Consider the following 16044-nt stretch of genomic DNA (forward strand, 5'->3'; position numbering starts at 1 on the left):
CATCTACCTCCCCGTGAGGCAATGTCGCGCCCGCCGCTACGCTCACGGAGGCGCCCCACTGAGCCCTACCGTGGCGTCTCCAGAGGACCGGGACGGACCGGCTCCAACCACCTGCTGTGGCCCTCTCTGGGACAGGAGTCCATCTTCGCAGGTAAGCCTGCGAGGTCTCCCATCATGGACAGGAAAGCTAAACTGAGGCGGGAAGAGAGGGCCGCCCTTTTTAACCTGTAGGTTTCCTGTCCTTGATGGGCGGATCCTCTCTCTCACGTGGTGCTGTCATGGGAGACCGAATAAATTACAGAATTATTGCAGCCTATTGTACCTGCAATCAAGGCTAAACTTTGGGGATTTTAACTTAAAGGACTAGTCTCAAGTTTGAAAGTTATTCCCTAACCATTTCCCAATCGCTGGGGATTCCGACCACCAGACCCCCACCAATCCAGAGACCCATGTGAATGGAGCGTTGGTCGATTATACGCACTGCCGCTCCACTCATTCTTGTTAGAGTGCTGAAGATCAGCCGAGCGCATCACTCAGCTATCTCTGGTAGTCCTTTTAAAGCCACGATCCCACTATCAGTATTTGGTCAGTATTCGATCAGTATTTTTTCTCAGGAGCCAAAACCAGGTGTGGAACAATCAGAGAAAAGGTATAATAGAAACAAGTCACCAATTCTGCATTTATCACCCACTCCTGGTTTTGGCTCCCACTCCTGAGAAAAAATACTGACCGAATACTGATAGTGGGGCCGTGGTCTTAGGATGAATGTAGCGACAGTGCCCATAATCGACCAACGCTCCTTGTAGATGGGGGCTCCTTAGAACCCTGGTTCTCAGGATCGATAGGGGGGGGATGTCAACGGTCAGAGCTCCAGCGATCTAGAACTTATTCCATATCCCATGACTAGGGAATAACTTTGAAATTTAAGACTACCCCTTTAACTTAGGTGGACAAAACAGAAAATATTTAAAGAGGAAAAAAAAAGACTACAATGTAAAAAATAAATAAAAAAAAAAACATTCAAATTTAAATCACCTCCTTACTTTATTAAAAAAAAACAAAAAACACATGCCCAGAACTTTTGAACACCAATTTGAGAAGAAAATACCTATTAAAGAGCATTGTAGGGTTTGTGAAGGGGGAACAGGCCAGAGCATAATGGACAGTTAAAGTTAGATCCAGAAATATTTGGACAGTGACACAAGTTTTGGCATTTTAGCTGTTTACCGAAACATATTCAAGATACAGTTATATAATCAGTGTGGGCTTAAAGTGTAGCCACTCGGGTTTAATTTACATCCTAAGTGGAGTAAGGGTTTAGGAATTACAGCTCTTTAATATGTAGCTGCCTTTTTTAAAGGGACTGAAACTAATAGGGCAGTTATCTCAAAAGCTTTTTACTGGGTGATTCACTTATTAATCCATCATCAGATAAGCAAGTAAAAGGTATGGAGCTGATTCCAGGTGTGGCATTTGCATTTGGAAGCTATTGCTGTGAACCCACAACATGTTGTCAAAGGAGCTTTCAATGCAAGTGAAACAGATCATCATTAGGCTGTAAAAAAAAGAAGAAATCCATCAGAGAGATAGCAGAAATGTTAGGAGTGACCAAATCAACAGTTTGGTACATTCTGAAAAAAAAAGTGCACTGGGGAGCTTGGGAACTCAAAAGGGTCTGGACGTCCACGGAAGAAAACAGTAGTGGATGATTACAGAATCCTTTCCATGGTGAAGAAAAACCTTTACAACATCCACCCAAGTGAACAATACTCTCCAGGAAGTCTGTGTTTCAGTATATAAGTCTACCATAAAGGGAAAGCTTCATAAGACAAAATACAAAGGGTTTACTACAAGGTGCAAACCATCATCAGCCTTAAATATAGAAAGGCAAAATTATACTTTGGCAAAAAAGCACTTAAAGTCGTCGCCCAGTTCTGGAAAAGCAAAACGAAGCTCAACCTGTACCAGAATGATGGGAAGAAAGTATGGAGAAGGTTGGAACGGCTCATGATCCTCGGCACATCCTCTGTAACACATGGTAGAGGCGGTGTGATGGCGCGGGCATGCATGGCTTTCAATGGCACTGGGTCACTGGTGTTTATTGATGATGTGACTGAAGACAAGAGCAGCCGGAAGAATTATGACGTGTACAGGGCGATACTCTCTGCTCACAACCAACCAAATACAGCAAGGTTGTCCAATTACTTTTAAGCCCCTGACATGAGGAGGCTTTGTAGAAAAATGGTTGCAATTCCTAAACGTTTCGCAGGATATTTTTCGGTTCAACCCCTTAATTAAACCTGAAAGTCTACACTTCAATTGCATTTCCGCTGTTTCGTTTAAAATACAAAATAGTGGGCTGCAGAGCTGAAATCACGAAGATTCGGTCACCGTCCAAATATTTCTGGACCTATCTGTGTATCAGAGCTCACACACTAAAGATGAAAGCAAAAACAACCACAAAATCATCATTTGAAAATAAGCCCCTTATCTAAAGAAGGTGATGGGTGGGGGATGACTTGCTGATTGGAGACGATCTGAGGGCCAGGATCATACTATATAATAGATAATTACTGACTCCTATATAGTAATGTCATGCAAAATGGAAGTACAAATGTACACCAGTGATGTACTTCAAATAAATATACCTGAAATTCTGGAAATTTCAATATATGATAAACATAGATTTTGGCTGGATAGTTATTTCTCAGTGCGCTGTGCATTAATTCAATCTGAGTGATAAAAGATAAATGAAATAGTTATTTTATTCATCAATTATCTTGAAAAGACATTTATTTATGACGTTTCAAAGAAAACTATTAACAGTGTTACGCTGGCTGAAGCACAGAATCTAGACTGTATATATACACATATACAAACATATATGTACAGTTGTGCTCAAAAGTTTACATACCCCGGAAGAATTTTTCCTTTCTTGGTCTTGTTTCAGAGAATATGAACGATAACAAAAAAACTTTGTCTCCACTTATGGTTATTGGTTGGGTGAAGCCATTTATTGTCTTTTTCCCAATAGTTTTTTTATTGAATTTTTTATAATATAACAAATAACATTTAAAAGGAACAAAAAATAGAGACAAAAGATGGGTGGGAAAGGGTTAAGGGAGGTATACGTTAATAGGGAATATGGGAAAAGTAATAAGTAGGGGAATGGAATGAAAATAAAAAAAGAGAAGTACGTAAAGATTAAGAAAGGGAGCGGGAAAGAGAAAAAAGAAAAAACAATGAACAAAAATCAAACAATAACAACAACAAAAAATCCCTATGAAGATAGGGAAGAAAGGAAACAAGTGTACATTATATTATCCTAACCTGAAAAATACAGAAATAATAGTAGTAATATAATATAATATGGTAGGTAGTCTTTGTAATTAAAGTGTTTTGTACCTAAAAGGAAATAAATAAGTTAGCAATAAAAAAGAAAATACAATTAAGAGTCTTATTAGTTGCTTCAAATGTATCCTTGTTGGGGTCAAGTTAATGCACTTGACCTGCTGGGGGTAAATGTTCGGTTCAGGACAGGATATTCATTTTCCTTGAGAATAGGTTTAGTGCTAGTTCCAAGTTAAAAGCTCTTGATGCCGGCCGTTTTGTCCTTTGAATAAAACAAGAGCAGTAATCCGTTCCATTAGAGTTATAATCAATTTGTAATCCTCTAAATCCAGTAAAAGCTGTGATCTTTCCAAAGTATACCTGTTGTAGCTTCTTAATTGCCAGGTTTGAAGGTGAAACCGTAGGTAATAGGGTTAAACTTTGAAATAGCCCATTAAAAAAAATTATTATGGAAGAGTATTTTCTGGACATTTAAGTAGGAGAAAAGTCTTGGTTCTTTGAAAAGTTTTGATGTTTACAATAGTTCGCCTCTGGTGAAGAGATAGAAAAGATTTTGCCTCCTGAATTAACTTGAAGAATTGCGGATTGTACCCATTTGTACTTAATACCTGCCTGTAGTAGTTCTCTTGTAGTGTTTTCCTCGCTTGTATGGTAGCTTTAGAAAGGTCCTTAAATGGGTAGATTGCGTCATAGGGAACAGGAAGTCTTTTTGAGTTCCGAGTCAAGGCCAAGAATTTATTTCTTACATTAAAGGAACTGAAAGTTGCAATGACATCCCTTGGCATTTCAGCACGAATAAAATGTGGTTTAGGGATTCTGTGTGCTTTAATAATTATATCCTCTCCATTCAAATCAGGAATGATTTCAGCAGCCATATTTGAGATGTAATCACATAATAGAGATGGGGCCACTTTCTCAGGAATGCCTCTTATTTTTAAATTATTTTTCCTCAAGTTATCTTCTAGATTGGCATTTTTCCTATTAATTGATGAGATTTATTTTTGCATTGAGTCCACTGAATGCATTAGTTTTTTTGTAGTTCTATCAATGAGCTATCAGTGTCCTTAATTTTTGAGTTCATAGAAGTTATAGATATCTTAGTATCAGTAAAATGGGGCTCAATAAGTTGTTGAATCGCACTTCTCATACTATGTAATATACTCTTGATGTAAATTTCTGATACTGCTGTGTTAGGCTTAGTATATGTGTTATCCATCTCATCATCAGAGTTATTCAGAGAGTAAGGTGACAACTCATTTTGGCTTTTTGCTGTATCAATTACTTCATCTGTGGTAGCAGACATTAGAGGTGGACAATTAAATGAATTTAGGAAAGCATTGCAGAGATCCCTTATAAATTCTTTGGATGCAGGAGCCTTTGATGCTTGAATATTGTCAAGTGTGATTCCTGCTGCATTGCCATTAGGATAAGATCGAGCAGAAGCAGGATTTTGTGCGGACTCGAAACTATGGAGGCTCTGATTCTCTTCATGGTTATTTGACTCATTGTCTGCTTCCCCTGCGCTCAAGTCCTGATCAGCGCCGGACCATGAGCTTTCTCTGCTCAGGTTTGTGCTGACAGGCATTGACATGTTGTTAGACAGGCATGGGGAGACATTTCCAGAACTTTGCTCCTCTATCTGGGACTTGTCAGAGCTGGATTCTGTGTCCCCCCATATCTTCAGTCTGCTGAACAGCTTTAGCAGAGACAGATAGTGGGGCTGCTGGAGGAGTCAATGAGGGGATCACAGCTACAAGGGAACGTAATGAGGAGCAAGGGAGGGTCTGCCTCCTTACTTCACTGTAGGAGACTCACCATGTCCTGTGATGTCTGAGGGGGGTCTTCTAAGCAGGGTCTTCTGTTCCATCCCTTTCAGCAGGACAGAGTCAGTCTCTGTATGTGGAGAGCTGTTTATCAGCTTGCCAGGCTTCAGTGAGGATGACTTAGCAAGTGTGCTTCTTCTTGTTACAAGCAGGCTTCTGCCAAAGGAATCAGATAAAAAGGGTTTCTTCTTTATTTCAGCAGACTCCTTCCTTATAATCCTTTTAAACATGGTCCAGGCACTCTTCTTTATCAATTGGTCCAAAAAAGTACAGTTAAAAAAGGTGAAAAAGTAGCTTTTTTCAAGGGTTTGCCTGGAGCTAAGTAAAAGTGCTGCTGCTCCTGTCCTCAAGCAAACCACGTCCCAAGCCATTTATTGTCAAACTACTGTGTTTTCTCTTTTTAAATCTTAATGACAACAAAAACATCCAAATGACCCTGATCAAAAGTTCACATACCCCAGTTCTTAATACCGTGTATTGCCCCCTCTAACATCAATGACAGCTTGAAGTCTTTTGTGGTAGTTGTGGATGAGGTTCTTTATTTTCTCAGATGGTAAAGCTGCTCATTCTTCTTGGCAAAAAGCCTCCAGTTCCTGTAAATTCCGGGGCTGTCTAGCATGAACTGCGCACTTGAGATCTCCCCAGAGTGGCTCAATGATATTGAGGTCAGGAGACTGAGATGGCCACTCCAGAACCTTCACTTTGTTCTTCTGTAGCCAATGACAGGTCGACTTGGCCTTGTGTTTTGGATCGTTGCTATGTTGGAACGTCCAAGTACGTCCCATGCGCAGCTTCCGAGCTGATGAGTGCAAAATTTGCCTCCAGTATTTGCTGATAATATGCTGCATTCATCTTTCCTTCAACTTTTACCAAGTTTCCTGTGCCTTTGTAGCTCACACATCCCCAAAACATCAGTGATCCACCTCCGTGCTTTACTGTAGGAATGGTGTTCCTTTCATCATAGGCCTTGTTGACCTCTCTTCAAATGTAACGTTTATGGTTGTGGCCAAATAGTTACATTTTGGTCTCATCACTCCAAATTACCTTGTTCCAGAAGATTTGAGGCTTGTCTCTGTGCTGTTTGGCGTTTTGTAGGCGAGATACTTTGTGGCATTTGCGCAGTAATGGCTTTCTTCTGGCGACTCGACCATGCAGCCCATTTTTCTTCAAGTGCCTCCTTATTGTGCATCTTGAAACAGCCACACCGCTAGTTTTCAGAAAGTCCTGAATTTCAGCTCATGTTATTTGTGGGTTTTTCTTTGCATCACAAACAATTTTCCTGGCAGTTACGGCCGAAATTTATGTTGGTCTACCTGACTGTGGTTTGTTTTTTACAGAGCCCCTTATTTTCCATTTGTTAATCACAGTTTGAAAGCTGCTGACTGGCATTATCAATTCCTTGGATATCTTTTTGTATCCCTTTCCTGTGTTATACAGTTAAACTACCTTTTCCTGAAGATCCGTTGACAATTTTTTTTGCTTTCCCCATGACTCACAATCCAGAAATGTCAGTTGCTGGATGAAAGATGCAAGAGTCTGTCTGGATCCCAGAAACTCACTCAGCTTTTATGCACACACACTGATTACAAGCAAACAGGTCGCAGGTGAGGATGTTACCTTTAGTAGCCATTCAAACCCATTTGTGTCAAATTCTGTGCATGTTATCAGGCCAAAATCACCAGGGTATGTGAACTTTTGATCAGGGTCATTTGGATGTTTTTAGTTGTCATTGAGATTTAAAAAGAGAAACCACAGTAGTTTGACAATAAATGGCTTCACCCAACCAATAACCATGAGAGGAGAAAAAGTTTTTTTGTTATCAAGCATATTCTCTAAAACAAGGCTAAGAAACTTTTGAGCACAACTGTATACAGTGCTGGCCAAAAGTATTGGCACCCCTGCAATTCTGTCAGATAATACTCAGTTTCTTCCTGAAAATGATTGCAATCACAAATTCTTTGGTATTATTATCTTCATTTAATTTGCTTGCAAGGAAAAAACACAAAAGAGAATGAAGCAAAAATCAAATCATTGATCATTTCACACAAAACTCCAAAAATGGGCCCGACAAAAGTATTGGCACCCTCAGCCTAATAGTAGGTTGCACAACCTTTAGCCAAAATAACTGCGAACAACCACTTCCGGTAACCATCAATGAGTTTCTTACAATGCTCTGCTGGAATTGTAGACCATTCTTCTTTGGCAAACTGCTCCAGGTACCTGATATTTGAAGGGTGCCTTCTCCAAACTGCCATTTTGAGATCTCTCCACAGGTGTTCTATGGGATTTTGGTCTGGACTCATTGCTGGCCACCTTAGAAGTCTCCAGTGCTTTCTCTCAAACCATTTTATAGTGCTTTTGGAAGTGTGTTTTGGGTCATTGTCCTGCTGGAAGACCCATGACCTCTGAGGGAGACCCAGCTTTCTCACACTGGGCCCTACATTATGCTGCAAAATTTGTTGGTAGTCTTCAGACTTCATAATGCCATGCACACGGTCAAGCAGTCCAGTGCCAGAGGCAGCAAAGCAACCCCAAAACATCAGGGAACCTCCGCCATGTTTGACTGTAGGGACCGTGTTCTATTTTTTGAATGCCTCTTTTTTTTTCCTGTACACTCTATGTTGATGCTTTTTTCCAAAAAGCTCTACTTTTGTCTCATCTGACCAGAGAACATTCTTCCAAAACGTTTTAGGCTTTCTCAGGTAAGTTTTGCCAAACTCCAGCCTGTTTTTTTTACGTCTCGGGGTAAGAAGTGGGGTCTTCCTGGGTATCCTACCATACAGTCCCTTTTCATTCAGACGTCGACGGATAGTACGGGTTGACACTGTTGTACCTTCGGACTGCAGGGCAGCTTGAACTTGTTTGGATGTTAGTCGAGGTTCTTTATCCACCATCCGCACAATCTTGCGTTGAAATCTCTCGTCAATTTTTCTTTTCCGTCCACATCTAGGGAGGTTAGCCACAGTGCCATGTGCTTTAAACTTCTTGATGACCCTGCGCATGGAAGACACAGGAACATTCAGGTCTTTGGAGATGGACTTGTAGCCTTGAAATTGCTCATGCTTCCTCACAATTTGGTTTCTCAAGTCCTCAGACAGTTCTTTGGTCTTCTTTCTTTTTTCCATGCTCAATGTGGTACACACAAAGACACAGGACAGAGGTTGAGTCAACTTTAACCCCTTACTTACCGGGGACGTATTAGTACGCATATTTGCGTACCGCCGGTTCAGTGAGGGCTCCGGCGCTGAGCCCTCACTGAACCGAGCACATGTCAGCTGATTCTTACAGCTGACATGTGCCCGCAACAGCCGCGGGTGGAATCGCGATCCACCCGCGGCTGTTAACCAGTTAAATGCTGCTGTCAATCTCCGACAGCAGCATTTAACGCGCGCTTCCGGGTAGCGCGTCATAAGCCCCGCCCACCGGCGACCCCGTCACGTGATCGCGGGTCGCCGATGGGCGTGCATGACAACCCAGGGTCTGCAGCAGACGCCTGTGGTTGTCATGATCTTGTCGCTATGAGCGCCACCTAGTGGTCGGCGCTCATAGCACAGGACCATTTCTGCTGCATGCAGGGGACCTGCTCGTCCCCTGTATGTAGCAGAGGCGATCGGACAGTTGCTGCTTCTAGTCTCCTATGGAGACTATAGAAGCATGCAAAAAGTAAAAAAAAAAAGTTTTTAAAAATATAAAAAAAAATAAAAAAATATAAAAGTTTAAATCACCCCCCTTTCGCCCCATTCAAAATAAAATATATAAAAAAAAAAACCACATACACATATTTGGTATCGCCGCGTTCAGAATCGCCCGATCTATCAATATAAAAAAAGAATTATTCCGATCGGTAAACGGCGTAACGAGAAAAAAATTCTAAACGCCAGAATTACGTTTTTTGGTCGCTGCAAAACTGCAATAAAATGCAATAACGGGCGATCAAAACATCGGATCTACCCCCAAATGGTATCAATAAAAACGTCAACCCGGCACGCAAAAAATAAGCCCTCAACCAGCCCCAGATCCCGAAAAATGGAGACGCTACGGGTCTTAGAAAATGGCGCTATTTTTTTTTTTTTTTTACCAAATTTTGGAATTTTTTTTCACCACTTAAATATAAAAGAACCTATACATGTTTGGTGTCTATGAACTCGTAATGACCTGTAGAATAAGAAGAGCAGGTCAGTTTTAGCATTCAGTGAACATAGTAAAAAAAATAAATAAAAAACAACTGTGGTATTGCACTTTTTTTGCAATTTTACCGCACTTGGAATTTTTTTCCCGTTTTCCCGTACAGGATATGATAAAACTAGTAATGGCGTTGAAAAGTACAACTCGTCCCGCAAAAAATAAGCCCTCACATGGCCATATTGACCAAAAAATAAAAACGCTATGGCTCTGGGAACAAGGGGAGCAAAAACGAAAATGCAAAAACGAAAAATGCTCCGGGGCTTAAGGGGTTAACCCATGTTAACTGCCTGCAAGTGTGATTTAGTTATTGCCAACACCTGTTAGGTGCCACAGGTAAGTTACAGGTGCTGTTAATTACACGAATTAGAGAAGCATCACATGATTTTTCAAACAGTGCCAATACTTTTGTCCACCCCCTTTTTTAGGTTTGGTGTGGAATTATATCCAATTTGGCTTTAGGACAATTCTTTTTGCGTTTTTTTTCATTGAAGACAAATTAAATGAAGTTAATAATACCAAAGAATTTGTGATTGCAATCATTTTCAGGAAGAAACTGATTATCTGACAGAATTGCAGGGGTGCCAATACTTTTGGCCAGCACTGTATAATATTTTATATACACACACATTTTTTTATTTTTTTTTTACATTTTTCTCTGCAAATTACTTTATTAGGGGATTTATCTTCATTTCTGGAAATAAAATGCATGTAAGTGGCTTCCAGATCCCTGCTTTTCCCCAGTCTATTTGCTTTCAGTAGCATTAATATCAGAATGTTCTCATTTGGAGTACAGATGATGGCAGTGACGGCTCAACACCTATGTCTCATTAACTTTAGGGATAAGTGGCAGCAGGAGATTGTTCTCATAAGCAGAACACTCAGAGGAGACAGTACTGACCCATCACCTGTCCTCCAAATGAGTACATCCTTATATCAATGCAGCTGAAGACATAAAATACTAATTTGGAGTACAGATGACAGTAAAAGAGTATTCTGCTTATGAGAACAATCTCCTGCAGCAACGTATCCCCAAAGCTGTTGAGACACAGGTGCTGAGCTGACCCATGACTGCCATCATCTGTACTCCAAATGACATCTGATATCAATACAGCTAAAGGCAGGAAAATAGTCTAGGGAAAGCAGAGGAATGGAAGACACTTATATGCAATCTCTTTACAGGAAGTAAGAGAATTAAGACAAATTCCCCTAATAAAGTGATTTTCAAAGTTGTATAACTTTCCATGCCGGACAAAATTGTTAAAAAAAAAAAAAAAAAAGTTTAGTTACTCTTTCAAATAATATAAACTCAAAATTCTCAATATAACTCAATATATTTTCTAGATGGCAAGGAACCCTTGCATACTCTAATTATACAATCAATTTTTGGATATTTTTAACCACAACCACTTCCAAAATGTCCTTTCTTTCTTAGTAAACGGTATGTATGGAACAATTATGTAAGGAGGTGCACAACATTAATAATAATACAAATATTCAAATGCTTTCAATAAATGATCTAGAATCAAAAGGTTTTACCTCTCTCTGATTTATAGCCTCTGCGTATCTCCTTTTCTGGGCTATTGCCTTGTCCTTACCAAGATGGCAACCTAATACCTTTCTTCCAACAATTATGAAAGGAACTCCTGAAAACTCATTTAGTGAAACGTTATTAATGAACGGTCCTTCCCAATGTAAGGTAAGCTTCGACGTCGGCCTGAATGCTTCAAAAATATTAAAATACAAAAAAAATAAATAAATTACCTGGTTCTTGTATGACACCATTTACCATTATAAACTACCAAACAATATACAGTAGAGCGGATCAAATTAATATTCTGTTTCGCCCGATTAGTTTTAAGAAAAAAAAAATTTCCCATGTTCTAAAAGATGGAGACACCCAAACACTGATATTTGGAAAGTGTGTTCATGATTTTTACAGGGGCGTTGTACCAGGGGTTTTCCAGTTTCAGAAAACCCTGTCACACGACTGCAGCTTGTAAACTGTGCTTTATTCACCCTCACCTGGTCCATCGCTGAGTCTTGTCGCTTCTACTGGTGTCTGTCATTGTCCGCAGCATTCATGTCACGTGGACAGAGCTGCAGCCAATCAGTGAGCTAAGCAGCTCATGCTGTCAGTTTGAGCTCAGTGATTGTCTGCATCGCTGCAGACAGTAATAGACATAGGAAAGCAGTGGTGGAGACTCAGCACCGGACCTGAGTAGGTAAGCAAGGCACTTTTATTTTTTTCTTAAACAAACAGCAACCAGGGGACAGGTTTTTTTTCCGAAAAAGGAAACCCCTTTTAATACGAGCGCTCCTGAAATAAAGAAGGATAGACTGGCAATCTATTGATCTCTGTGGGTGCAGAGAATATATAGACATAAGCTGGACACACACATTAGATAGGTGTCGTCAGAATGGTGGTCCGGCCGACAACCATCTCTCGCGACTCTCCAAAACACAGGAACGATCCACTCCTGTTTTCTCTATGAAAGAGTCAATGCAAAAATCATCTGGCAGAGGCTTATGCACCTGAAAATGTGTCATTTCTCCTAAAAAAAACAACCCAATGTGTGTGAAGCCATCCTATGGCCAGGTATACAAGGTCTGGTGGTAAAACAGCAGTCCTCAATACTACAGTATATCACGGCCACACAACCACAACTGGTGCCTATACATGGACACGAGGACATCACAGGCTTCACAATAACAGACATAGGAATTATTGCTAAATTATAATCTAAACAAGTTATAACCTATCCACTGGAAAGGTGATAACTCTTAAGACTGGTATAGGACCCCAGATGACTACTTAAACGGGGGAATGCAAGACTGCGACAAGGAAGAGATGGAATGCGTGGCAGGTCGCATATGCAACCTGATGCACTATTTAAATCTATGACACTCACAAAGCTAACTGAGTGCAGTGCTTGGCTATATTAGGTTATCTTGAGTACTATAGAGTAGAAAAAGACTTTCGTGCATGTGCGACCTGCCAATCTATGAAGTATCGAGGCCAAGAAAGAATGGATGAGAAGTTATGGAGATCGGTGGGACCTAACCCTTTAGAATTAATGTTCATAAAAATCAGCAGCTAAGATTACCTTCATTTCCAAAATCCTTCTTTTTCTCTATAACAGTATAATTTGAGGTTGTACTTTCCTCAAACTCATTAATGGCCTGCATGGCATTCTCCAAGGAATCCAAAGTTTTCAACTGGCAGATTTCGGGTGAGGGCATCAACACCTAAAGGAGAAATATGCAAAGTATTATAGATAATAAGACTTAAGATATAAACATGGAATAGAGAGATCATTTTTTTGGTGCAAAAATGTAAAACAAAAAACGTCATGTACTGGAAAGAAAACTTATAGGGGAATACTGTCTATATGATGAGAAAACATGGATCCTGGAACAGATGCTGCTGGCTTGTGAAGGAAGGAGAAAACCAGTAATAGTGGAACCACATGGTGTCAACCGCTCCATTACAACCGGGCATTTCATAGCCTGCTCTTCGGATAAACGGTGGTACCAGGCGTCGGACCACCACTGATCAGCAAGTAATCAACTGTCCCATGGAAAGGTCCCATGGAAAGTAACTCGCCAAGTTGGGATTAAACTTTAAGGCGTACCTGTTATTTCAGGTGACTGTTCAGAATAAGATGCCATGAGGAATAAAACTATTTGTGGCCATTACTTCACTTAGATCCTGTAGTTTTCCCCCTTTTGGGCTCTAATTTCCAGTTGTCTCTGAGCTGGTGGGTCAAAATTATTCACCCCCCCCAACGGCATTGCAAATTCAGTTTATTAGCAAAATGAACAAACTTTCTGCTGTTTGCAAAATAAAAACAATCAATGAGAAGAGAGAATTGCATTTCGCAAACAAGGGAAAGGATACAAAAACATACAAAAGCATTGAATGTTCCTAGAGATACAGCTGGAAGCAGAGTTCTCAAGTTCAGGGTAGCTTCACTGGCTACACTACCTGGACATAGAAGAAGGAAGAAGCAGTCACCAGCTGCCACCAGATATCTGCGGAGGCAGGTGGTCAATAACCCTTGAGTGTCTGCAAAAGACCTGCAGCAAGATATTGTGGCAACAGACGTGAAGGTTTCAGTTTGCACAGTAAGGAGCCTACTAAACACTAAATGTCTCCATGACGTCACCTCTACTGATCCAAAGGAACAAGAAAAGACGGCTTCAATATGTTCAAACCCATATAAACAAGGTACAGAGGTTTTGAGATTCTGTTCTGTAGAGCAAAGAAACAAAACTGGGACTTTTTGGGTGCATGGATCAGTGGTATGTCTGGAGGAGGAAGAATGAAGCATACACTGAAAAGAACACCCTGCCTATTGTGAAGAATGGCGGTGGCTCAGTGATGCCTACAGTGAAGAATGGTGGTGGCTGGTGATGCCTACAGTAAAGCATGGCAGTGGCTGGTGATGCCTTCAGTAAAGCATGGTGGTGGTCCAGTGATGCCTGAAGTGAAGCATGGTGGTGGCTCGGTTACTCTCTCTGATTGCTTTGCTTCCTCTGTCACTGGAACCTGCAGTGTGTGGAGGGCAAGATGGATCCAATCAAATATCAGGAAATCCTAGGAGGAAACGTCATACCTCCTGTGAGGAAGCTAAAGTTTGAGTGTCATTGGACCTTCCAACAGGGCAACGATTCCAAGCATACCGCAATATTTGGTTTCAGAAAAAGTCCTGGTGGATTTTGGAATGTCTATCAGTCGCCTGACTTGAACCCCCATAAAAAAAATACTTGATTGGATTTGCAGTTGCAGAGCACAAACTTAATAATATCAGTGAGCGGGAGGCCATTGTCCATGAGGAATGGGCTAATATTCCTAAGAAGCACTGCCAGAGGCTGGTGTCTGGCTATGCTTCATGTTTGCAGCAGGTTATAACAGCCAGAGAGGCTCTACCAAGTACTGATGACATGTCATGAAGGATGTGAATAATTCGGAGACTGCAGTAGTCAGTAAAAGTGGCATTTTGTGCTAAAATAGGAGAAACTTCATTATATTAGTTGTGTTGAGCTATTTACATTGCATTTGTTTCATTGAAAACAGCAGACAGTTTGTAGATGGGAGTGTGACTGTGAATCCAACACTTAATTGCACTATTTCCGAGAAGTTGCAGCAGGATCAGCCTGGTCTCTGATTGTGCAGAGTACTCCTCTCTCCTTCCTAGACATCAATGGGCAGTTGTAATCTGATCTCTCAGTGAGTCTGTCTTGCTTTGACCAAGACGGCTTTCGCCAGTTGTGAAAGCATGAGTTCAGTAGGCAGAAGGGTAGAAGTGGCCCATAAGTGGAGAACAAAGCATATCTCTCTGATAGGATGCATTACAAAGTGTCTTTGATTTGGTTGAACTAGTCATTTATGGAAAGTTTGGTAAAACGACAGTGACCACTTAAATATAACCACTATTTCTGGCCCCAATGCCGGACGTACATTATGACACAAGCAGAGCTCCTATGTCTATGGCACGTGTAGGACACAGAGTTATAAATGTGCACCATGGCGTGGGAAAGGGTAAGACTGCATATGAAAACTGTATACTGTACCACATTGGGTGCACTTTCGATCATCACAGTGGAACTGATTTCTTCATACAAAAATTCAATATTCTGGATAATTATTTGCTCCATAGTAGAACACCCTGCAAAATAAATGACATCACAGCCTGGTGAGAAGGGGCTGGCTACAGATCCCTGTAGTTTATACATGTGATGCCAGAAAAGATGACATTCAGGGTATAGTCACAGTTAGAATTATTGCAAAATGTCAATGGTGACCATAAGTATAGAACGGATTTTCACGGTGACTTGACAGATCACCAGCTATATTTAGAAAAATGGACAAACTGATGACCAACGAATGTGAAAACCTGAAATATGGAGCATCAGACAGAGGAAATATCATGTTTCTTTCCGGATGGAAAATAGATAATTTTTGTGGAAATCTGAACTATGAATTATCATGGGTGCAGATCTCACTTTTGGTTGAAATCCAAGATAAATTCCGCACAAAGAAACGACACGGAATGGATTCTACATTCCGATTTCTCTCTCTCTCATCTACTGTATGATCTGCAGGAAAATCAGCAATGTGCCCATTTACTAGAGTTGGAGCAATTGGTTACCAGGACCCGGCCCATCTGTGGCCGCTAGACGGATGTCCCGAGACCTGCCTATTGTCTCACAGCATCCGCGGCTCTTCTGGTACAATGTGACATTTGCGCCAGGAAAGCTGCAGATGCCATCACATAAAATAACAGTCTTCAGGGATCCCGTCCGGCGACCAGAGATTACAGACGTGGCGATGGACTGGGGCCTGCCCATCAATTCACACAAACTCTAGTATTACCTTCCAGTCCTAGTCTATGGACTCCCCTCCTCCTACAGTTTCCAGCAATGAGGCCCCTTTCATTCTTGGGATCAGTGCGGTCGGATCAATAAATGATGGCGTATCCTAGTGATCTGCCATAAGGTACTGAGAATATTCTTAAAGCAAAATACTTTATTGCTCTGGATGTTTGCATTAGATTTGGTAATATCACGTGTTAAATACTTTTGATAAACAATGTTAAAAAAAATTATTCCCCAACATCACAGATTTTTCTCAGTAACATTTTTAACATACTGCACTTCAATGGTAGAAACGGTCTCAGCTGCC

The 16044-nt window shown here is 40.9% G+C and overlaps 1 protein-coding gene across 3 annotated transcripts in view; it reads right to left on the reverse strand.

Annotated features, from left to right (window-relative positions):
• LOC141172505 (calcium-responsive transcription factor-like) overlaps positions 1 to 16044 on the reverse strand; it is a 61164-nt gene that overhangs the window by 43415 nt on the left and 1705 nt on the right. For all 3 annotated transcript variants that reach the window (XM_073656798.1, XM_073656797.1, XM_073656799.1), the window contains exons 2-5: positions 14934 to 15028; positions 12464 to 12605; positions 10896 to 11080; positions 2649 to 2732 (exon numbers count right to left, since the gene is read on the reverse strand). In XM_073656798.1, coding sequence (XP_073512899.1) covers positions 2649 to 2732; positions 10896 to 11080; positions 12464 to 12605; positions 14934 to 15017 — 495 coding nt within the window. In that variant the 5' untranslated portion in view covers positions 15018 to 15028. The remainder of the gene's footprint in view (positions 1 to 2648; positions 2733 to 10895; positions 11081 to 12463; positions 12606 to 14933; positions 15029 to 16044) is intronic.

Source organism: Phyllobates terribilis, unplaced genomic scaffold (genome assembly GCF_046119375.1).
Source record: "Phyllobates terribilis strain yellow unplaced genomic scaffold, ASM4611937v1 Scaffold_12__6_contigs__length_324123572, whole genome shotgun sequence".
Lineage (NCBI taxonomy): Eukaryota > Metazoa > Chordata > Amphibia > Anura > Dendrobatidae > Phyllobates > Phyllobates terribilis.